Source organism: Taudactylus pleione, unplaced genomic scaffold (assembly GCF_031769625.1).
Source record: "Taudactylus pleione unplaced genomic scaffold, aTauple2 ptg001060l, whole genome shotgun sequence".
Classification (NCBI taxonomy): Eukaryota; Metazoa; Chordata; class Amphibia; order Anura; family Myobatrachidae; genus Taudactylus; species Taudactylus pleione.
In genome coordinates this window covers 780,184-805,932 of record NW_028285461.1, presented here as the reverse complement: position 1 = coordinate 805,932, position 25,749 = coordinate 780,184, and the positions used below count along the sequence as shown (strand labels likewise).

The 25,749-nt window shown below is 42.3% G+C and overlaps 1 protein-coding gene across 1 annotated transcript; it reads right to left on the bottom strand.

The window, feature by feature from the left end:
* Positions 1 to 12,943: 12,943 nt before the first annotated feature.
* Positions 12,944 to 24,187, bottom strand: FGF3 (fibroblast growth factor 3). Its single transcript, XM_088461489.1, has 3 exons — positions 23,914 to 24,187; positions 20,418 to 20,521; positions 12,944 to 14,034 (listed from the first exon to the last, which is right to left on the bottom strand). The coding sequence occupies exons 1-3, from the start codon at positions 24,185 to 24,187 to the stop codon at positions 13,702 to 13,704; spliced, it is 711 nt and encodes a 236-aa protein (XP_088317615.1). The 3' UTR covers positions 12,944 to 13,701.
* Between the last annotated feature and the right edge of the window lie 1,562 nt (positions 24,188 to 25,749).

Below are 25,749 nucleotides of genomic sequence, written 5' to 3'. Positions count from 1 at the left end.
GGAATCCGCCTTAAAATCCATATACTCTGCGGCAGGAGTGTTGCTTTGTCCTGCTTTGGTTGGCTCTTGGGTCAACAAAGCTGTGGAAACATGGGCGGAGGGGTTGGTAAGTGGACTTGAAGCGGGAGTGTCTAAATACGAACTTATCGTTCTAGCTGAACACATTCGTGAGTCTGCTGTATACCTTGGTGAGGCGTCTAAGGACATAGATCAGGTCGGATCCAGGATATTTGTGTCAGCTATTGCTGCTCGCAGAGCTCTATGGCTGCGATTCTGGCAAGCTGATGCTGACTCCAAGAAAGCTGTGGAAGGCCTACCTGCTACTGAGGATATCCTTTGTGGACCTGAATTGGACAAATGGATCTCCCAGGCTATAGGTGGTAAGTCTACCTTTTTGTCCTTTACTGCTCCTGTGCTGCATCGCCCTCTGGCTGGTCCTTATTGTTCCTTTAGGGCACCTCATTCCTTTTGAGGTTGTTCACACGGTGCCTCCTCAGTTTCCCGTGGAGGTACGGGCAGAGATTGACAGTCTAGTGCAACCCGCTGTCTAGATCCAAAGCCTGCTGAAAAACCTTCCGCATGATGGGCTCCAGGCCCACCATGGAGACTCCACGGTGGGGGCTCGCCTTTTGCGATTCAAGGATGCTTGGTTACAAACCATTTCATCAGTTTGGATCCACAATCTGGTGTCTCTGGGGCACAATATAGAATTTGAAGCACCCCTTCCACACCGTTGTTTTCACCACAGGTCTTCCCGTCTCCCAGCAAAAAGCAAAGGTTGCTTTTGCAAGCAATCAAGAAGCTTGTGGATTCTGAAGTTTTGATCCCTGTTCCAGCCCATCAGCGTTGTCTGGGTTTTTTCTCCAATCTGTTTCCAATTCCGAAATCAGACGGCTCTGTCAGGCCTATTTTGAATATGAAATTGTTAAATCTTTATCTGGCGTTTTACAGATTCAAGATGGAGTCTCTTCACTCAGTGATCGTGGGTCTGGAATAGGGGGAGTTCTTAGCATCCATGGATATCAAGGTTGCTTATTTCCATGTCCCAGTTTTGAAACCATATCAGGAGTTTCTTCAATTTGCTATCAAAGAGGAACATTTTCAGTTTCAAGCTCTTCCCTTTGGTCTGACATCGGCACCTCAGATCTTTACCAAGGTATTGTCAGTGGTGATTGCTGATCTCAGATCGTCACTGTTGTTCCGTATCTGGACGACCTCCTCATCAAGGCTCCATCTGTTCAGATTCTCTATGACCATGTAGCTTTAACACACCAGGTTCTTATCCATCATGGATGCATAATCAACTTTCAGAAGTCCAGTCTGGTTCCATCTCAATGCCTTCAATTTCTGGGACTAATCTTGGATATGGCTGCTCTTCGGATCTTCCTCCCGGTGGACAAGGCTCATGCGATTCATCAGCTAGTCCTCCTGGTTTTCAAGCCAGAGCGGGTATGCATTCACCTATGCATTCGTCGACAGCTTTAGAGGCTCTTCATTTCAGAAAAGATTTCATTCTCGTCCCTTCCAGCTGAATCTCCTGACTCAGTGGTCCGGGTCACATCTTCATATGCACTGCCTGGTACTGGTACGTTTGTCACCTCAGGCACAAATCTCCCTTTGGTGGATTCAGCTGGACTGCGGTTCAGCTGAATCCACACTGTGGTTCATCGGTTCGGCATCTGGAATTGGATTATTCTGACAATGGATGCCAGTATCAGAGGTTGGGGAGCGATTGTTCGGGACCATCACTTCCAGGGCTGTTGGTCTCAACAGGAGTCAAGTTTACCGATCAACGTCCTGGAACTCAGAGCAATTTTCAATGTCCTTCGGGAAGCAGTTCCTCTGCTGGATGGTCAATCGGTCCTCGTCCAATCGGACAAGGCGGTGGCCATCGCATACATAAATCGTCAAGGAGGGACTCGCAGTCGCATGGCCATGCGAGAGGTAAATCGTATTCTTCAATGGGCAGAGCTCCATCTGGTGGCAATATCAGCAATGTTCATTCTGTCAGCCATCAGGACATCCATCCCAGAGAATGGGCTCTTCACCCGGAAGTTTTCCATTAACTAGCACGAAAGTGGGGTATGCCAGAAGTAGATCTCATGGCCTCCAGACACAACTATCAGATATTGTTCCAGAACTCGAGACCCGAATGCGGAGGCAATTAATGTTCTGGTAGTTTATTGTATTTACACCCTTGTGTACCTCTTCCCCCCCTTTTCCTCTTCTTCCATGGGTTCTCAAGCAGATCAAGAGGGAAACAGCAACCGTCATCCTTGTGGCTCCAAAATGGCCACGGAGGACTTGGTGCTCGGATCTACAGCAGCTCCTCATAGAGGATCCCTGGCATTGGTCATATCTTCTAATTCAGGGCCCTTGTTTTTACCCAGACTTACAGTGGCTGCATGTTACGGTGTGGTTGTGGAGTCCACTATCTTAAGATGCAGTGGTGTACCAGATATTGTGATCCCTACCATGCTCCGTGCTTGTAAACTGATCACTTCAGCTCAATATCACCGTATCTGGCGTGCTTATGTAGCCTGGTGTGAACAACAGAGGTTTCATACTACTGCCTTTCAGGTTTCCTGACTCCTTCAGGATTTGAGGCCGGCTTGTGCCTTGGTTCTTTGAAGGTTCTGATATCGGCGTTGTCTATCTTTTTTCCTCGCCATTTTGCCTTACATCTCCAGGTTGAGACCTTTTTACAAGTGGTACTTGGTATTCAGCCTCCCTTTATCCCACCTACAGCCCCTGGGATCGTAACTTAGTACTAACTTTTCTCCAATATTCCAGTTTTGAACCCTTAGAGAATGTGAACCTTAAGCTTCTTACTTGGAAGACAGTTCTCATTTTGGCTCTGGCTTTGGCTAGGAGTTCTCTCTTGTCGGCCTCCTTATCTAATTTTTCACGATGATCGTGCAGAACTCCATACTAAGGCATCCCTTTTACCAAAAGTGATTTCTGTTTTACACATCAAACAGCCAATTGTTGTTCCAGTGTTGTCAGATACTTCTCAGTCTTCACTCACCGTAGATGTAGTTCGGGCTCTCAGGATTTATGTGGCCCATATCGCTGCCTTATGGAGGTCTGATGCCTTGTTTGTTCTTTATGATGCTTCCAAACAAGGTTGGCCTCCTTCTAAGCAGACGTTAGCCAGATGGATTTGGCTAGTCATTCGACAGGCCTACATTTCTGGTGGCCGGTCTCCTCCGGGCACTATTTCTGCCCATTCCATTCGCTCTGTGGGAGCCTCCTGGGCTGCTCATCAGGAAGCTTCTGCTTCCTACCACCTGGTCTATAGTCCATACCTTTCTTAGTTTCTATTGGTTTAATGCCTTTGCAGCCTCAGAATCTAGTTTAGGTCGCAGGGTTTTGCAGGTTTCTCAGGACTATCCCACCAAGGGGGAAAACTTTGGGACATCCCTAGTGTGTTGATCTTCAGTGTCCCCTGGTGGATGAAGGAGAAAATAGGATTTTAGTACTTTCCAGTAAAATCCCTTTCTCCAATCCCAACAGGGGACACTGGACGCCCACAAAGCACTGCTTTACCTGCCATTGTGTTCTGTTTTGTACACATGTTGAATGTTTTCTTGTTATGTATGTTCTTTTCAGCTTTGCCATCTTCTTGTTTGACTCCTTCTCAGTTGTATCTTATGATTCTGGGCCTGATTCAGAGCTGGACGCTCTGACCAGAGCGCTCGCTCTGAATCAGGGCCCTCCTACCTCAACTTGGAGCAGCCTCTTGGACGCTCGCATAGCTGTGAGTTACCACCCACACCTTATGCGAGCGTCCATGATGATGGTCGTGATGGTCAAGACCATCGCGACCATCGGGCTTGCGACGAGACCCTGCGGTAGGGTCTCGTGGCCGCAAGCCCCGGAGTGATTTTGGCTCTATCAGAGCCAAAATCACTCCCACTGACATCACTAGTGATGTCAGTGGGGCCGGACCCAGATGGTAGGCGTTCCCATGGGAATGCCTCCGACTGGTCGCCACGCCCCCGGTACGCCCACCAAAGGGGGCGTGCTGTCAGTCACCATCGACAGAACGCCCCCTTTGGTGCGAGACCCAGAGCGACAGCTTGGCTGTCGCTATGCGGGTCTCACGCATGCGCACGATGGAGCTCCCTCCGTCGTGCGCATGCACATTAGGGCACCATCGTCCCGCTTGCGAGCGTCCTACGCTCGCGAGCGTGTCTGAATTAGGCCCTCTGTTCCGTCTCCTCGGGCTCCAATTCTCTACTGGGGCTTCTAGGGGAAGAGGGGAATTAGTCACTCATGCTTATAAATTTAAAGTGCCAGCTCCACTCATCTACCCGTCTATACCCCAGTGTATTGATCTCCAGTGTCCCCTGTTGGAATCGGAGAAAGGGATTTTACTAGTAAGTACCAAAATCCTATTTTTAGTCAACAGACAGGTGTTTTTTTATTCTGGGTCTGTAGGGTACAAACTGATAATAATTGTGGTACAGAAATATTGTGCAAAATAATGGATTACATTACTATAGCAAAAATAGCACTGACTTCTTATGTAAATGTCCCTCAAATAACCTTGCAAGTGTCCCACATCCCAACATAGGACAAGTACCAGTTTTTAGGTTGCAACATTTACCCCTCATTGATTTTGCACCGTGGGCCTTGCTGGTAAGCTCCACCTCTTTTCGAATAATCCGTACATCTTTTCATGCCAAGTCACAGAAAACCTTATTCTGAGTCACCATAAAATGTGATCACAATTTGTGTTTTAAAAAATAAAAAATTGCATCACTGTGACCTATTCACAGATGGTAGCATATGCCTGGATTACGACTGGAGGCTTGGCTCCGAGGCCAATAAAGAAAATGCCCATTCCAGCTCTGGCCTCACCCCCCTTTTGCAATGAGTCTCAAGTCAGACTTGAAATTGTATTTTCGACTGATTCTTAAAAAAATGTAATTTTGCAAACCAGTTTTTTAAATGTTCATTATGTATTCTAAATGTGTCATTTTTATTTTTTCACATTTAGTGTCCATGTACACTTTCATTTTTAGTCATTTCAGTAGTGATAGTTACCTACGACCTGTATGTGGCTTTACCACTGCATGGAACCACAGCATAAACATGTAAAATACACTTCATTCTGTGTGCAGATATAGCAACATTGCAGAAGTTTTTATACAAGTTAGATTTTAGCAGATTCCTGTTTCCAGTACGAAAAAAATATGCACAGGCGACATATGTAGTACCACTGAGAGGTGTAAAGTTATCCTGACCATGACATAAGATACAGTTATAAACAGATTGTTTTGTGTTAGGAGATTGAATTTCATGAAACTTATATCCACATACACAGCCTTCTTCAAATACCCACAGGTCAATGCATAAAGTTTCCTATACAGCACAATGTTTGAATATTAAAATGTTGTAATATTAGGCTAATTACAGCTGCCAATTCCTATAAATACTCCTAGGAAAATCCTCTGCATAATGCTATGTTCTATTTTAGCCTGCATGCTTGTCATTGTGAAAAATGGGTAAATTGAAGATGATGTTTCCAAACTGAACATTTCCCCTCCATTGGTTTCAATTAGCAGTTTAGTGTTTGCAACCTTTAGGTATCCTAAGCACTCATCAGTGGTGGTTTGAAAGTGTGTTTTTTGTTGCTGGGATGTGTGGCCTCTTGTCATGTTCTGTTAGTGGTATAGTTTCTGATGTACCACAGCACAATCTACCGTGGATTGCTGTAAACACATATCAAAGTGAATGTGTGTTGCTATTGATCAGTAATGGGTACTAGTAGTGTGTATGACTTAAAACATTTTTAGGGCCACTTTGGACATGACCATAGTACAATTCTATTATACTAGATATACATAGAACACTAAACCCCCTCCCCCCCAACATGAACTGACCACTGGACATGATCATAATGCACTTCAATTACACTCTATATAGACACAGGATCCTAAACCTTCCCATATTACCTAACCACTGGACTTGGTCAGAATACATTTCTATTAAACACTATATATACATAGGAAACTAAACCTCCCAATATTTCTTGACCACTGGACATGATCATGATACAATCTATTGCACTTTATACAGGTATAGGACACTACATCCCCAAACATGACCTGATTCCTGGACTTGATCAGAATGCAATTCTATTACACTCTATATAGACATAGGAACTACACCTTCCTATATTACCTGACCACCAGGGGTCCAGTGTAATGGACTGGCGCCCCCCACACCCTATGCAGTGCCCCCAGTAGTAACCCTCCAGTAGCAATCCCCCTATGCTGCATTGCCCCCATTAGTAGCCCCTCCTATACAGTGCCCCCAGTAGTAGTCCCCCCTATACAGTGCCACCAGTAGTGGCCACCCCTATACAGTGCCCCCAGTAGTGGCCACCCCCCTAAATTGTCCCCAGTAGTGGCCACCCATATACAGAGCCCCCAGTAGCAGGCACCCCCCGATAAAGTGCCCCAGTAGCGGCCACCCCCTATTTCAGTGCCCCCAGTAGTGGCCACCCCTATAGAGTGGCCCCAGTAGTGGCCTCCCCTATAGAGTTCCCCCAGTAGTGGCCACACCCCTAAATTGCCCCCAGTAGTGGCCTCCCCTATAGAGTGCCCCCAGTAGTGGCCACCCCTATACAGAGCCCCCTGTAGTGGGCACCCCCCCATAAATTGCCCCCAGTAGCGGCCACCACCTATTTCAGTGCCCCCCCTACACACTCACACAAAGAAAAAAAAAACTTACCTGATCCTCGCTCCTGATGCGATCGCCGCTGTCCGCTCAGTCCCGCCCGCTCTTCTCCTACATGTGAGAAACATCATACGTCATGACGTCTCTCCCATCACATGCTGCAGAGGGAGCAGGAAGACGGAGCTCATTAGTGAGCTCCAGCCGGCTCCCTCCGTGGACAATGCAGCAGCAAATGAGAGTCTGTCTGACTCTCATTAGCTGGCTGCTATTACAAACACTCAGCTGCCGCTGGCGGCTGCGTGTTTGTAAACTGTGTAGGGCAGACCGCTCTCATTGCTGTCTGCCCTACACTTGTGGGGCCGAGGGTCTTGTCCACCCCTTGGCTACTGGTGGCACTGCCAGGTGGCGCCCCCCCTTTGGTCGGCGCCCCTGGCGAGTGCCATCCTGGCCAATGGGTAGATATGCCCCTGCTGACCACTGGACATGGTCATAATACAATTCAATAAAACTCTATGCAGACATATGACACTACACTCCCAGCATGACCTGACCACGGGACCTGTTCATAATACAATTCAATTGCACTGTATACATAGGGCACTAAACTCCCAACGTGACCTGACCACTGGACTTGATCATAATACAATTCGATTACACTCTATACAGACATATAACATTACACCTTAACATGATCTGACTACTGGACATGATCACAATTCAATTCTATTACACTCTATATGGATATAGGACATCTCACCTTCCCATGTTACTTGACCACTGGACAAGGTCATAGTACATTTACATTAAACTCTACAGATATAGGGCACCACACTCCGAACATGACCTGACCAGTGGACATGATAATAATACAATTCAATTACACGCTATACAGACATAGGACACTTCATCTTCCCATATTACTTGACCACTGGACCTGGTCACAATACAAGTCTATTATAGTGTTCACTATAGGTCCGGCGGCAGGCAGGGCACCGGACCTAGAGCAAGGGCACTTCTGCATGTGCCCAAAAAGGGGGCATGGCCAATGAAAAGAGGGCATGTCTTTATGATGTGTCTCGGCACTTACGGACATGACGGGCAGCCCCCAAGCACTGCAGTCACTGTGACTGGATGTGCCCGGCATCCATTCACCGGCAGTGACCGCTGCTCTGCCATTTCCCCACCCACGGGACACTGCGGCCCACGGGTGGAGGACAGAAACCGCAGGCTGTTTCAGGGGGGTGCAGTGCTGGAGGGCAGGGTGCTTTCTGCCCTTCAGAAATAGGGCAGGGCGTGGTGCCCTGCTGAAACAGCCTAGCGTGAACGCTATATTACACACTATATAGATATAGGACACTACACCCCCAACATGACTTCACCACTGGACATTGTTAAAGTTGATTTCATGACCATGGTACACTTCTATTATACTCTATACAGACATAGGAAAATGAAAAGAGGGCATGTCTTTATGATGTGTCTCGGCACTTACGGACATGACGGGCAGCCCCCAAGCACTGCAGTCACTGTGACTGGATGTGCCCGGCATCCATTCACCGGCAGTGACCGCTGCTCTGCCATTTCCCCACCCACGGGACACTGTGGAGGACAGAAACCGCAGGCTGTTTCAGGGGGGTGCAGTGCTGGAGGGCAGGGTGCTTTCTGCCCTTCAGAAATAGGGCAGGGCGTGGTGCCCTGCTGAAACAGCCTAGCGTGAACGCTATATTACACACTATATAGATATAGGACACTACACCCCCAACATGACTTCACCACTGGACATTGTTAAAGTTGATTTCATGACCATGGTACACTTCTATTATACTCTATACAGACATAGGACAATAACCTTCCAACATGATCTAACCACTAGATGTGATCATAATATAATACAATTCTATTATACTGTATATAGATATGGGACATTACACCCCCAACATGACTTGACTACTAGACATGATCATAATACAATTCTATTACACTGTATAAAAATATAGGATACTATACACCCAACATGACCTGACCACTAGGCATGATCATAATACAATTCTATTACACTCTATACAGATATAGGACACTACACCTCCAAAATGACCTGACCACCATAGGCATCTTTATAATGGGTGCAAGGTGTGCAGTGCACACAGGCCCCTGGGTCCAGGGGGGCCCACACCGCACACCCTGCACCCATAGGTAATCATACTTACCCCTCCACCGATTCCCGAATTGCTGCAGAGCAGCAAACACACACTGGGAAAATGGCGGCGGCCATTTTCCCAGTGTTCTGTGCATGCACATAAAAGATGTCCCCGGGAAAGTAGGTGCGGATGCCATTTTCCCGGAGACCCACACATGTGCTGTAGATTCTGGCATGAAGCCAGAATCTACAGCGCTCAGTGCTGCGCTGAGCCGCTAATGGAGAGGAGGGGGCCCAAATGGAGGCTGCACACAGGCCCCCTCCTCTCTTAAAACACCCCTGCTGACCACTGTTCATGATCATAATACAATTCTATTAAACACTATACATACATAGGACACTATACTCCCAACATGACTTGACTACTGGACATAACACAATTCTATTACACTGTATATATATGATTATATATGATTCTACACCCCCAATATGACCTGACCACTGGGCATGACCATAATACAATTCTATTATACCCTATACAGACATAGAGGACAATACCCACCGATCTCCCACCCTCATCATGATCTAACGAATGGATATTCCCAGTGAAGTGGTACATTGTCAAGGAAGAAAGAAAAAAACAATCCTAGGGATACATTTTTTAATAGGTGGAAAATAAGCACAGATGGCATCTGTGATAATATATACATTTAATAGCTTTCTCAATATGTTAACTATTTATGCCGTTATTACCTAGAATCTGAATGAGAGTGTGGATATTGATAGTGAGCCAAGCAAAATGACAGCAGAGACAGAGTGTCCTGAGACGTGTGGGAGACACATATCTCTGGGCTAGTGTCATTTTTGTCATTTGGGTCTCCACAAAAGTATCTTGTTCCCCACATAGGCCAGTGACATCATTGCAGCAGCTACAGCAGACTTTCCTTCCCATGAAACTGCCAGTGATATCATACTGCAGATAACAGCTTCCTTCCCAGTGCTCTACCTTGAAGGTTCCACTCACCTATCTAAGGGTTGTTCATTTATGGAGAATCAGAGGTGACAAATCTATAGAACACTTTAATCACCATTAAATTCATTTCAGACCATTGCGGAGTATTAAATGAAAAGAATGTTCACAGTTTTACTTGCTTTATGGAAAATAATATCTATATCTAGCTGGAAGGATTGCCACTTTTTAAAAAGAGCTGCCACCTGTTATTCTGTGCAGAGCCAGTGGGATATGTAAGTGGAAGTGCTTATTAGTTTTTATTAGTGTCTAACCCCCTGCTTAGAAATAGATACAGCATGATAATCCTGTCCATATAATTTCTGCAGTCAGCCCGAGCACATCTATGCAACATATAGTTTACTGCATACATTACGGTGGTGTCAGCTGCTATATGTTCTAAATATCCAATGTTTTGAATGCAGAGACATTACTTCATAAGTTCCCAGTCTCCTACCTATACTGTACTGTTATAATACATGTCTTATATATTTCTAAGTATATTACCAGAAGATATATAGTCATATATTCTCAGAAAATAATTATTCTACTTGTCAAAACAAACATGGGTTTATGAGCGATGGATAGTGGAATGTTTGCTGTTGTTCTCTCTTGAAAGATCTTTTTCCCATTATGTTTCAGGATTTCGGCTAAGCTGCTTAGACGTGAGCATATGTGACAAGCAGACAGAGGTGGTCCTGCCCCTCATGCCAGTCACCAGTGCACTTTATAATTGGTGATTGCATGAAGACGGATATGTTGATTATTCTCTCTGTACACTGGTGTTCTTCTTCATGGACTCACAGTGTGAGGAACTTGTAGACATTGTCAGGAGTAGAGGTAGTGAGGAAAGGAAAATAGGCCAGGAGCCGGGGATGAGGTGAGAATGTCAGTGTTGCCTGAGTTGTGGTTGTTTGTTTGCCTCAATTTAGCAACAAGCCCCATGGTAATCTTAACCATCCATTAACTGAATTACTGGTATTTTTTTCCCTGAAGAGTCAATTCTTCCGAAGAAATATACAGTATAGAGAGGTACCTGACTGCAAGTCAGAGAAACCCATACATACATCTATAGCATCTGTAAGTGCAGACCAAAGAAAATGGATGAAGATGGAACTTAGATTTCCATTCATAGTGCTGAGAACAAGTGCGACTAGTTCAACCTCCTTTAATGCTGTCTGTTCCTTGAAATTGTTAAACTGTGCTAATAGTGATGTTATCATCTGCAATATTTATAATCTTAAAATTGTGTGTCTGAAGGTGCAGTTGACCACTCACATTATATGGTATTTGCACCTATAGAATATCAGTATAGGTATAATTGTTTTATCTTTGAAGTCACACCAGAAACAGCAATTGCATAGCCATGAATAGCTGTGGGGAATTCATAATAACAATGTTTATTTAATGCTGTGGTTTGTGCTTATTTTTATAATTATGTTTTGTATTATATTATTAATTTGTTTTACCCACACACTGATGTTTACATGGTTTATATTAGAGTAATGACTATATCTACATACCATGTGTTGTATAGTAGTGTAATTCCTTACAGATGCATCTCCAGACTCACCCCTATGGTACATTGTATCAAGACAGCATTTCTATAACTTAGTTGTTTTTATTTGTATATCTTTAACATAAACTATGAAAGCATCTATAGGGATGAAATGCCTAATTTTTCTGCATGCGCTATGTGGTAAATGGGATCTAAATGGCAAAAGTGAACAACTAAGTAGCATAAACCAGCATTTTCTTAGAGTCTGATCAATGTGTTCATGGCGGCCGCAGTGTACAAACTTCTCAGACACTAATGTGAACGGTCTCCAGAGACATAGGACAAATTATATCTTTCTTATCCCAAGAATGAATGCTGGATCCCAAGCACAGCTGTGAAGTTGCAGGACCAGCATTTTATTCATCAGGGGCAAAACAAGAGATATTTGCAGTTTAAGGTCCCAAGTTCTGCTAATGATACTATCAGCTGTTCTATATACCCTTTAGTCTTTTCTTACCACAAATAGCACTTGAACTTGTTCTGTATTGAATAGTTCAAAAACCCATAAAAAAGGGATATACTGTAATGAAATGTTGCACCAATGGAAATTTAGGAGACAGAAAGGAAGTCGTTATAGAGAATTAGAGGGCAAATTGCAGCTTTGCTGGAAGTATTTATTAACATTCCGTGTAACAGGACGCAGTGACTTCACTATCGTTCCCATGCTTGCTGCCTTCCGTTTCTTTTAACTCTTACATGATGCCTTTGGTAGTCTCCTGGCTTCAGATAAAAACAAATAGGAGCCCTCCCTTACGTTGAGATGTAAATTCAGTCCTCTATTATGATTCATAAGAGCTGTTGCAGTGTCTTAAAAAAAATATCTTGATTTAGCTTTAAATAAAATGCTCAGGACTATGTTTACCGCAGCTGTAACAGGACCCACATAGAGGCTCTTATAGGAAATTTGACTCACAGCAGAAACCCATAATGGGGGTCACGTGGCATGGTTTGCTGATCAATGTGAGATTTTCTCCTTGATAAATGAGATAATATTTTTTACTGGCATGCTATGATTATTGTCTTTTTAAGCTTGTAAGTTTTTATAGCAAACAAATTTATTTTTTAATAACCTCTAATTTGTTACTTTATTTTTCAGCAATATCATATTATGTTTATATGAGTCTTAAAAATAAATATATGGAGTGGTATAGTTTTTGGAGGCTTCATACCCCTGGGAAAACTAACAAACAGTAGCATGATATTCTTACATCCGGTAATAGCTCTTCTCTATTTAAAAAAAAAAAAAAAAGCCAATAACTACATCGGACTGATGGCACTTGTCAAATACATAGTCTACCTCTTATAAACAATGATTTTTCCCTTTTGGTGTGCCTTACACAAGTACACAAAACTATTGGTCAGAAATAATGATGTTTTAAGGGAATTTATAATACTGTTGCCTAATGTCTGGTAGACACCTTTGATTTCCAGTTTTCACAATAAAAATGATTATAAACACCATTCTCGCACCAATATGTCAAATGATTCCACATAATCAATATTAATAAATATATATGTTTTTAATACTTGCCCTCCTGTACAACCCTTAATGCATAACTCTGAGGTCTAATGTTAGTATCTTACAGGAAACACTTTTGCAGCTGCTTCTTAGCTTAGTAGGGCCATAAAACAATAAACAGATACAGTCACCTAATGGAATGTGAGGTAGACCGAATGACAGTCCATCCAATGGTGTTACAGTATAATGTCATTATTAGATAGGAGAAGGGATACCAAGGAATTGATACAGTAACAGCATTTAAAGTGCACCTTTTGTCCCCACATAATGGAGGCACGGATTTCGTAAAATGAGCCAATATTCATGATACAGCCTATCAGTGACATCACTGTGGCATAGGCATGAATGCTGCGGCCGCTAATTACTAGTAGATTGATAGATTAAATATTGGTTCATCTCATGAAATAACTGGGTATAGACAACAGGTACACTTTTATTAGCCATCAGGATTGAACAATGGTTGTTCAACTGAATGAACACAGAGTACAGTCACAATCAAATGTATTTGTTAGGATAGGCACTGGCTAGTGCAATCTGGAAACAGTAACTGAGAATAGTCAAACTGGCCAATGTCAATTGATGGATCTGCCATGTTGAGAAACACCCGAATAAATTATCAAGTATCCATGTACCTAGTAAAGACCATTGAAATAAACAGCCATAACCATGATGTAATCCAGAAAATGCTCTAGAAATCTAATGGCTGTCCCAGTTCACAAATACAGGGTCCTTGTAGGTAAGTAGAGCTTTAGATGTTAGGAGAACTTTCCTTCATAGTTCTGGTCTCCTCAATGCTCTCTCCTGTGTCTTCCATTGTTTTTTTGTGGTTTTAGAATACTTTCTCTATACTTTATGTTTGTGTGAAATAGCTTCACTGCGTCATGGTCTTTGTTGTCCAGTACTCTTGGTAAGAAAAGGGATGATTTTTGAGTTCTTCTAGTCTTGAAGCCTCTCCTAGGTCGTCCTTTTCCATTGATTGATAAATACCAGAGTCTTTCCGCACTAGCCTTGTGTTTTGCTCCAGCCCCATTTGGAACTGTCCTATGTAAACGTGAAGCATATGTATTATAACCGAGTTCATGAATCCTCTCTACAAACTCACATTCAGGGTTGTAGTTTTCCTGAAAAAAAAGAAGAAAAAAGCATATTAATTACACTGAAAATTAGCTTTCTTAAATTTACCTTGGTAAAGCTGTGTTTATAAATTATCTTAATAATGTTTCTCAAAATGAAACAAAATATGGAGGCCAAGAGTTGTGCTCCTTAACAGCCCCTTTACTCCATATTCCTGAAATACATCTAACTTATACAATCCAAAAGTCATAAAAGCATAGAACAGGTACAATCCCACCTTATACTGCTGCATTCTGTAAGCAACTGTACATCGTGTACTGCGCAAGTGTTTGCATTTTTATATAGAACTTATCATCTGGGGCATTGGAATATATTGAGGCGACATCATACCTGAAGGTTTTTTACGCCATATTCCAGCAAGACGTGGAAATGAAGATGTTTCATTGTCCTGCTGTTTAGAAAGCTGGGGATTCTGATGCTAGTGAGAAATCTCACTTTGTGTAACCTCATGTAACGGATGATTGAGAACATGGTAGCTTGTTTATTTCCTAAAATCCTCATAGTAATGCCTTCATCAGCATATAGAAAGCAGTAGCTTTTCTGAGTACACCCTGAAGCATTAGAAACAGATACAGTAGTATAAAGAATCCTGATTTTATCAACAGCACTTGTTACCTCAATTTAATAAACAGATATGGTAACTAAACAAACTTGTCTGTTAGTTTGAGTAATCTTTACATTTTACAATGGATTACCATGTATATCATGCCTTCTGTTCACATGTGTCATCTCTACGTAACTTGTTTTATTGTTACTAATGGGAAGCAGTGTCCACTTTCCCATAGCTTGTTTTACACGGGATCGGTATGATTTACCGCCGGCCGTTCAAATCCCGACAGCGGAAGCCTGGCAGAGGTGAAGATCCCGACTGCTAATTTAGGTACGTACGTACCGCTAACCTAATTCCCTACCCTAACCTCCTTTAGGGGTGCTTAACCATAACCTCCCCCCCAAGACCCTAACCCCCCTCTAAGTGCCTAAACCTAACCCCCCCTTCCCCGCAGCCTAAACCTAAGTCTCCCGGGGGCATGCCTAACCCTAACCTCCCCCTGGGAGTGCCTAACCCCCCCTTCCCCTAACTCTAACCCTCCCAGGGGGCTGCCTAACCCTGTCCCCCCCGGGAGCCCCTAACCTAACCCTCCCCCCCGCGGCTGTCCACGCCCGACTTACCTTCGATCGGTCTCCCGGTGTAGGTAAAATGACAGGCATCGGGATTTCGACGCCTGTCATTAGACCCTTGCCGTGATTAGACATTCAGGATGCCGACTGCATACCGTTTTACACAGCAATTGTTGCCGTTCCCATCATCAATACTTATAATCCACTGCTCTACCCATTACACCAGCAGTGATGTCCTATACTGACAGATCCCCAATCTTTTCATTGTACCAGTTGTAATTAGCAATTGAGTCTAGTACTAAAACTCAGACCACATGTTGAATATTATGAAATTAAAATAATATAAATCATTATTAATGCATATTAACATCAAAGGTAAATTACCTTTCTGACCTGGCCCAATAGTCCTATAGTTTTTACGGTGAGTTCAACAACAATAAAAAATACTCATTGGTTCCCTTCATCAATAATGTATTTAGGGGCCTGCATGATTGAGGTTGATCACGATATCTCCTGTGTTCAGCTGTGTAATGTAGAACACTGTGGTCCCCATTATTCTTAAAGGTCCCTGCTGTCTGGACCAAGCAACCCAACTCCTATAAGCCTTTCATAGTTTTAACCTGGTAGCTTTTGCCCGATGGCTTCAGATTTTCTGCCCTTATGCAGCGAACATTTGTGGAGATACATTTTGTCTGCCCTCCCCCTGTCCTGCCATTACTTTTTCTGCCTCTGCATGGCCAGGTGCAGCAAAAAAAGCTGGGTTAGAACCCAGAAATAAAGTGATAGTTAAAGCTTTCTCTTTATGAACACTTTTATTGGAGCCACTCTCATGGCAAGAATTTCTTCATAAGTCTAACTGTGTTTGCTAGATTATTGGCTTCAATCATATTCTACAGCCTTAATACAGATTCAATACGCCATGCAGCGTGATATGTTTGGCATGAGTGAGCCACCAGGTTCCATGCAAGAATGCTAGCGTTGGGCGTCTTTTTTTATGCATCTAAGGGCCATATTCAATTAGAGGTGAAAAGCCATGATCGGCGAAAAACATTCACCGATGCAATGTTTTCTTCACATTCCAAAGTATTGCCCTATTCAATTCCAGCACGTTTTCGCATGTGTGAAAACTCCATAGGCAAAAACACCAAAAGGCAGGAGAAAACATGTACAAAATCCCTATTTTTGTTTACAAATGTGTGGACTTGAGGCTCGATTCAGACCCGCTCGCTTGATGCGTTCGCATGCACCCAGCATATGCAAATCTGTCAAAGGCAAGTGATTATACAGCAAGACATTAGCACGCCCACTATGTCTTGGCGTTTGATCATTCTGTGTATGCAGACTTCCACCAGCCTGTCTTAAGACGCCCACTTGCGCACTCCAACTCCAGGAAATGTATTGCAACCATCGTTAACATCGAGTACCATCGGACCCATACGCAGCACTTGTGGCTCACCATACCCTACCGCAAGCACTGCGAGCACTTCAGTGTATTATTCTACCAAGTGACGTGTACTATGACGCTGCCTCTTACTTATGCACGCCTCTGAAACGATGTTGAGACGCTCAGGCACGCCTGCATTCGCACCTCCACTCCCCGTTTTTAATGGCCAGCCCCTGTCACCAACCGCAAACGGCTTCTCCTGTCACTCAATCAGCCGGGCTGTCTATGCATGGCGAGCAAACGCTTCCTGATCGATTGGACTGGTTCGTGCACGCGCACGGCGATGCATACGTATGCGCAGATTGCAAAATTTGGTTGACTGCGTGCGAACGCTTCCTAGCGAGCGGGTCTGAATCGGGCCCTTGGTTCAGAACCCTTTGAGTACCCCCCCTAATGACTAATTTGTCAAAAAAGATAACAATTATCTAATTTCACCCTAAAAACACGTCATTTTTGGGGCAAAAAAGTTAAAAATGTTTGAAAATGGGTATAAAGTACTGGGTCAGGTATTTTGGGGAGCTGTATGGATGGGACAGGTGTTTTTAGGATTGCAGGTGGCTGCAGCAGGTGTATTTTTAAAACTTTTTCATAATGCACTTTATAGACACAAAAATAAACTAGTACCCATTTAAATGGACCCCCATTGCTACAACAATTATTTTTAACAAAAGAAATTTCTTTTTATCATTTATCCACACTTATGCAAATAACAGCCCTTTGACTCAATTTACGAAGCTAAAATACTTTTATTAGGTCTATTAATACACTTCTATATTGATTTCCAGGGTCAGTTAGGCTTTTTATGGGGTACAGACTGATTTCCCCAAAATAAGCAGTCCTTTTTGCTAGTTTCACCAATCGCTGCATTCGCACCTATGCCTTTTTGCCTGCTTTGGAATTGAATAGGGCGAAATGCGAGAACGCGCATTGTGAAAGTGCACGATAAGTTCGCGTCAAAACAGGCGCAAGAGGCAAAAAGATTGCAGCAGCGAAAACATTTAGTTAGCCGCTAATTTTCGCCTCTGAATGCGGCCCATAGTCGCAATTCAATGTGACTAGGACGCACCATCAGACTGTGCTGATTAATTTAATACATTGTGTGCAACTGAGTCTGTAAATGGAACTTGGTATGGCCACTACATCATAGCACTTTGCATGCTGATTGAGAGACTCAGTCGCACACAGATATACAAGTGTCGAATATCATGTTACGCAGCACAGTCTCCTGGTGAGTCCTAGTCACATCGCATTTCGACTTAGATGCATTTTTGGCAAAAGAAGATGCAAAAAATATGCCTAGCGCCTGAGTCTCACGGGACTATGCATGCCAAGAGTGGCTGTTTGGCGAGACTGCAGCAATGATGAGTGAGAACACATCTGTATATTATGCATAGATTTTATACCATCTTACCTTAAACTTTTTTTTTTTAAAAAGGTGCCTTACAAGGGGTACATACTGTGATATTCATACATAAGCCTTATTTAGATACAGTAGGCATTTCTTTCAGACTTAAGCAACATGGGCAGTGTTTATTTAGAGTACTGGTGCTCATGTGGCATTCATTCAGAAATTCCCTTGATTACAATTGGCCATTTAAAGGAAATATTTTTGCTGTTTTTCTTTGATTTTGAAAACTGGTTGCAGATCCTACATATGATTGCAGGGGTATCTGCCACTTGTTGACTGCATTTGATCATTGCTAGTTGTCTTTTGTCCTTGTGATACTGGGATTATCGTGTCTGCTGGTGGGAGGTCTTGAATGCATACTATTTGTTTCGCCTTTATTACTTCAAGTGTTTATTTTGTTTTTATTGAATCTAATATATAAGAAGCCGATATAACATGAGCTGCATTTTACTCCCAATAAGCATAATTTATTATCACCACATATCAATAACAAATACTTTTTTGGGATTATGTATCAAAAATCCCTTAAAGCAATATTGGCTCCAGTGGCATCACTAGGGGAGTGTGGACTGTACTGGGTGTCAACCTCCGGTGGGGTGACACCGAAATGCTGGCTCCCTCAGTGACTGGGGCTTGGCACTTCACATTAACATCACAGTGCAGAGCATGGTTCCCGATCACTGAGGAGGAGCCAGCAGTGCAGGTAGAGTGGGGGCAGCCCAGCATCTCTGGCAGTGCCCCCTTCAGTGTACGCACTGGGTGCCACCGACCACAGTGCATCCACTGATTGGCTCCAATAAGAGCCCTTCCCTGCGAAGAGCAAAAAGCAAATGAGAAGTCCTCTGAAGGATTGTGAACTGCTACAATGACTATTGCCATTAAAAATGGTAGTACGTAGCTTGCAGGAGCTAAGGTTCAGAAAGCTATCCTTTTTGGAGCTTGATACATTGAGCATTTTTTACAGTTCCATTAAAAATCTATGGGGACTGCAATTGTGAGCGATACCTAAGGGGCTGTACCCTTTTAATACATACCCCCGATAACTAATGTCCATTATAATAGTTACATACATCAACCCGCTAATCTGATCTTCATATATTGAGAGAGACAACTCTCACAATACATCTATAATCAGGGGTAGATTTACTCAAATTTCTAAAAAAGGAAGAGTGGTGGTGATCATACAGATGTGTGCTTACACATCATTGCCGCAGTCTCGCCAAAAGGCCCCCGACGCGCCAGGTCCCATGAGACTTTGTGAAAATGCATCTAAGTAGCAACGTGATGCGACTAGGATGCATCAGCAGACTGTGCTGGTTGATTTGATATGTGACACTTGTATATTTGTGTGCGACTGAGTCTTTGAATCTGTATACGAAGTGCTACAATTTAGCGGCCGCAGATTTTTTAATTCCAAATTCCGTTGTGCTTGATAAACAGACTCAGGTGCACACAGGTATACAAATGTCACATATCAAATGAAGATGCCCATCGCTAGCAGAGATGAACAGGATCTGGCGGCTTACTCACGCCAGGCAAGTCGCGCTGTGTGACATATTAAGGCTAGATGTATGAGGATACATCTGTAGCAACCAATCACATTCAAGCTAAAATGTATCTAGTACTTTCTGGAAAATGATTGCTAGAATCTTATTGGTTGCTGTGGGAAATACATTCACCTTTCCTTTTCAGTGTCAATACAGTGATGCTTAACATAATTTGGACAACCCTTGCCTACTCTAAGGGAATGTCCAGGAGAATCCTGAATCAGCAGAACCAGATCATCTGTAAGGCAGCACAGGCTACTTCCTAGGTTTCAAAAAAGGGCACCGAGAGGCCCGGAGTACACTAACCTGTTTATGTGTGATTTTTATGACAAACTGAGAGTGATCAGCAAAGGAGCATCAGACCTAGGTCAACGTGGGGCCGTATTTATGCCATGAATACCTGCAGCTATTAGGAGTAACGATGTAGCATTCAGAAAGCTGAATTAATGGGAATCCATTCCATTACTACCTCCCAAGAGCGCCAATAAGCAACATTATTGCAGCACAGTTTGATGTCTTTGTCTCATAGTTGAAAGGGAAATTTTAAATTTAAAAAAAAGTTTTTCATGTTCTTTTGATGGTGTGGGTATTTCGCAGGTTGCAATACTGGTAAAATAAACTACTCACAGTATTGCCTAAGGAGGTTCTGTCATGTGTAGTATACAGTTTGTTTGTGGATTTCCATGGATTACTGTGGCTATTTTGAGCCAATCTGGAGCCTCCTTGTACAAGTGCAAAGTAAAATAAACACATGCTGATGCAGGCATAGCTACTGTTGCAAAAGGAAAGATTTGGGTTCCTGGGATTTAGCTTCCAGGAGTAAAAGGTGTTTGTGCATTTCAGAATACTCACTGAGGCGTAAAGTCTCCCTCTTTTGTTCATAGCCAGGTATCTCCCAGAGAACAATCCTTTGATGGCAACAATTCCCACATCCACGGCAGTTATTTCTAAAATACCTTGAAATAAACAAAACATATTATGTAATCCCTTCTGCCCAAGCATATCCTCCTGCAAGTTCCCATGTTTGTAATTCTCTTTATCCCATATCATCAATGGGAATTTACATGTTTACATATACATTTTTTTGCCAAGGATTATTTATGTAATAGAAAATAACAAAATAAGCGCTGTATCATAGTAGAATTACAGTACCAATGTAGGTTTGTATCTAATGTGCTTTAAATGGATATCTTATTGTACGTCTACCACACATTATGAATAGAAATATATCACTTTATTGGACTTCTAGTGCATCGTAGTAAACTCATTTATTTCAATCCATCAATGGCCCGTATTCAATTTGAGACGAAAAGCCGGAATCCGCGGAAAAAGTTTAGCCGATGACGTCATTTCGCCAGGCGTAAAAGTATAGCCGTATTCAATTTGAAAGACGGAAAGTCAATGCAATGTAATAGGCGGAAAAGTTTCGCCTATGAATAGGAGGCGGAAGAAAGTGCAGAATTGGGGTTTTGGGGTGCAACGTTGCAGGAACCGCCGTGCAGCCTTCAGACAGTCCCCCAAAGGTAAACTGTGTCAATTTTAAAAATAAAAAAAAAACACTTAAAAACACCCCCAAAAAAATCACTTTGAATTTGGGGGCGAAAAAAAAAAATGTTGGGGGACAAAGTTAAAAACAAGTGAACTTGACTCTGGGGGGTCCCCAAGTATGCCCCAGGTGTTTTTTTCATTGCAGGGGCTTGCAGAAAGTGGATTGTTCATGTTTTTTTTAAATTTAACTTTAGCAACTTTTAAATATGCTGACCCCCATTTTCAAGTACCCAAAATTTGCTGGGATAAGTTATTTTCTGCAAAAAATACTCCTGAATACTATTCTGTATCACTTGTACAAAAACGCTATTTAGCAGCTATTGAGCCCGTTTAAAACCACCAAATACCTTCAGCAAGCCAAATCGGGGGGTACCATAGCTAACCCCCATGTCAGAGCATCTTTTGGGGGGTGTCAGGCTGATTTCCCCAAATCTGACAAGACTTTCCGCTTGTTTAAGTTTCACCGGGTCGCGTTTTCCGATACTTTCAAATTGAATACGGGGATACACGGGCACGGGCGGGATACTTTTCTGCCTACAAAACACGCGATGTAGGCGGAAAGTCTAGGAGGCGGAAAAGTATTGCGGGTCCGCTCAAATTGAATACGGCTCATAGTCATTTGTTATGAATATACCAGTTTAATTCTTTCACGTGTATATATGTAAGTGTCCATCACACTTATTGTGGACTACCATTCATTCAATTGTCCATATATCCGCTAAAGATGTCTTTTAAAAGCTTTTCATAAGACAAGTTTTCCTTTTAGGAAATAGTTGTTTTCCTTACTCCTCCCAGAGCCTTTGAGGTTGGCCTAATCTCTGTTTGCCATCAAAAGGAAGAGTATAAATGTTTTAAAAGTTTTTGGGGATTAGAAAAACAAATGCAACATTTTGCAGAGTATTAGTGGCACACTTAGATCGATTGGCAAAAGGAGTCAGATTTAATCTCGACAATCCCAAATGTTAGGATAATGCATTACAACAAATAGGCGGCACAGTTAATTTGTTTTATTGAGTATAAGGAGATTTAGCCAGAACCTGAACGTATTCAGTGCCAGAGGGGTCTTGTACATTGTTCCAAGGCCTCCTAGGGGATCACCTTGTAATTTGTTACAGGGACTGGATCATCGTATTGCTGCGGCTATTTAAAAAGCATGTTCAAATGTGGAGAATCGATTGGTGTGGGATATCCTGCCTTCCTGAGCTGAGCTTGATCTAGTTTTATGGATTAACTCTACAGTTTCTAAGTATTTCCTTACATTAGTGTGTTGCGTCATTTCTGGGCACTACTGCAGAACATATTGTAATCTTATAAAGACAACAATAATATGTCTTTAAAGATATTTTAGTCTGTTTTTGCCCTTTACCCAAAAAAGGAAAACTTGTGCAATAAATTACATAGTTGCTTTAAATTATATGCTGTATATAACACTATAGGATCATATTTAAATGGCAACCTTCTATTTTCATGTTAGCATCTAAAATCATTTGAATTACATGTGCCTGTGATAAAATAGTTTATTATTAGTAGGCTATACATGCCATTTATATTTTTTTTATTAAATTAATTTACGTATTTGCTTACTATAAGTTATTACAGTAATGTAATTGAATAAAATAGAAAGAGAACGCACACTATGCTATTTGTTATACACTCTATATTAGATGCTCTTCACATTATTAACAGGCATCCAATAGGCTTTTTTATGTATATCTGCACAACTTAAATCATGATCTTGATAAACTATTTAGAATCACCGACATAGTAAAGGTGGGTTGAATATTTCTCCCCCACAATCATATAATTACTACAATTGTAGTTGCCTAATTTGATCTCGCCTTTGTATGGTCTAATATTTCTGTGCAACCGTGTGATCAGATATAGAGAGATGATAAAGAGTTTATTTAATGTCCACAGTGAGAATGTGGGGACTCGGGCTGGGCACAGAGGATTTGTCCAGCCTTTGAGTATTCTGACACGATCCTTTCAGGAGAACCGAGACAGGGGGACAAAACTCTGCAAATTTAGTAACAGCATGCCGGGCTAAGCTATTGTCCATGTTGATTGCCTTTTATTTAAAACACAGCTTATCAGCTCTTAAACAAATGAAGTGTTGGGAGAACCAGCTGAGGGATGAAGGTACATTCTTACCCTCCAGGTTTGTTCAGAGAAAGGCACAGTGAGCGAGAGGGAGAGAGAGAGATAATGCTTTACCAGCACAAAGTCACATCCCATTCATTCCTACATCTTACTGATGAAATAAGAGACAACATGAAAAAGGGACTCTGAAATGTTTTGCTATTAATAAAGAAAAATATGTCTTTCATTGTCTAGACTGACTAAGATTAAAGGTAAACAAGCGGCATAATATTATGTTAAGTGTTTAAAAATCAACTTCCATGGATCTATATGTATAACTATAAGTGGTGACACTATACGATGTACAGATAAAAGAGATAGGAGAAGGAATTGACACTGTGTGATGGCTCTGAGTGTTATTACAGTCTGTCTGACATCATACATGAAACTATTGCAGCACTGGTTATTCCTACTGTATTTATGTCCAATTTGATAGGTTACAAATCTAATAATATCATGAGTTAGAGTTAATTAAAGTGAATCACATAGCTTAAGGAGCTTTATACAAGTGCTGTGTCAGTGTCCTTGTTTAAACGCTGCTAATACTAAATTATCCAGAGAAATATACATTTCGATAAGATGATAATCAACATAAATCAACCTACAGGTCTGGGCAAAATATATACAAACAGGTCTCAGACTGTTCCACAAATGCACTTACTGAAGATGCTGTTTTTCTCCAGGGTTCCATTAATTTTACCATTCAGATGGATCTGAAGGTGATACTTAGTAGCGCAGTAAAGCTTTCTGTGTCGGGGTGCTCCTCCAAGATGTTCGTAGACCCCACCACGTCCCCCAGCATCTCTTCTTAGCCTGGGGTCACACAGTTTGCCTCTGGCACAGGGCACTTTAGCAGTGCTGGACAAACCCTTAGCCCAGGATACCTGCCGACCAAGATCGAAAAAACTGAGCAACAAGATCCAAATTATAACCATTGTGGCATGGCCGAAATACTGAAGGCTGGAAGGCAGGAAGCAAATGCCACAAGGGGTCCCATTAAAGAAGTCTTGTTAGCAGCTCTCTAAGTGGCAAGTCACACTGCTGTGATGCATAAAACATTGGAAGCGTTATCTGACCTTTTATCTGTCTTGTCTTGATCTTCTAAATAAATAGATGTCATCGAATGCCACAGGTTCATGGATTAATAGCAGTGCTCAGAGTTTAACCATCTCCCAACGTGGTAGAATGAGATCGTTGCTGAAATTTTATGAGTTTACAAGAAATAGTGGTGCTCAGCAGCACTGACATAAAAAACCCCCTCCCCTTGCAACAATAGACAGATCCCCAACCAATTGATACAAAGGAGGCAGGCAAGGTATCAGTCTTGTGTGAACTAAAAGTGCAGGCTGGATAAAATTACACAGCACTACTTACAGTGGTTCAGTGCAAAGAGAGGGAAAAAAAAGAAAAGCCACATCACAAAGAATCAGCAGCCCATGAGAAGATAGGGTCTGTGCCCTGTTCTGCCTTTTCAGAGATGCAAAAAAAGAACAGTTATGCATATGAAAATTATACATTGGGGTTTTTAAGAGAATAATGGTCCCCAGGGTCTGTTCATGCTCCTATCAATCCCCAAATCACAATACGTGACAGCCAGGGATGACGGATGCTGCAAAGACACAACCTGGAGAAATCACTTTTAAAAATGCACATTTGAAAGGCGCATATGAAAAGGGGGCAGACGTGGGATGATGGAGAAGCTGTGTTTCCTTTTTAACACAAATTGAAAGGCAATTTGTGTAAATTCTAAAGAAAGTTTCCTTTAGGTCAATTTGTTAGTACCGCGTAGACGTGATGAGCTTTCACTGTAAGGAAAATCCCCCCCCCCCCCAAGTGTTTATTCATTACCTGAAAAAGGATCTGGACAAATAATGTATATTGCCTCGAGGAAAATGATAGTGTATATGAGACTGCAATGCAGATACTTCACAATTGATTTTTGCACTTGTTCCTGTATCTGAACTGAATGATGTAACAAGATCTGTGTATTGGTTTATCTGGCAGAAGCCATTGATTTATACAGTAGTGATGATAATAACAATATTTTAGCTATTTGTTTCCTCCTTAGACTGGACATAATGAACTATAATAAAGATCGCGTCAAGGTCAGAGCAGAGTGTAAAAGGGTTTTCACCCCTACAGGAATCAGAAAACACCCCTATAAATGTAGCCTCTCTAACACTTTATCTAATTTCAATCATTTCTATCCATAAATGTCATTTTCTTGTGCTGCATGGCAAAACTATGCTCACTGGTGCAGTAACTCTGGCAGAATCCTCTCACCATACAGCGCAAGCGTCAGCATTCATCTCACCATTACCGCCATCTTGCTCTGCAAACCTCCATGGTATGGCAGAAATCTAGATGCTTTTGCACATATGAAGGCACCTCCAAAGAAGACGCTTCACTGCACTTTAACCATTTTGCACTTTGCCAATCAGGTGCGATATGTTGGTGGCATGGGATAAATAGGGTATCAGGATTGTATGGAAACTCT

Bases quoted from the DNA above. Each gene is read 5' to 3' on its own strand.
- FGF3 (XM_088461489.1), bottom strand. From the start codon at position 24,187: ATGGTTATAATTTGGATCTTGTTGCTCAGTTTTTTCGATCTTGGTCGG. The intron at 20,522-23,913 runs GTAAGTGCATTT...GTTTATTTCAAG, and splicing joins GGAGAAAAACAGCATCTTCA to GTATTTTAGAAATAACTGCC. The intron at 14,035-20,417 runs GTGAGTATTCTG...CTTTTTTTTCAG, and splicing joins GAGGGAGACTTTACGCCTCA to GAAAACTACAACCCTGAATG.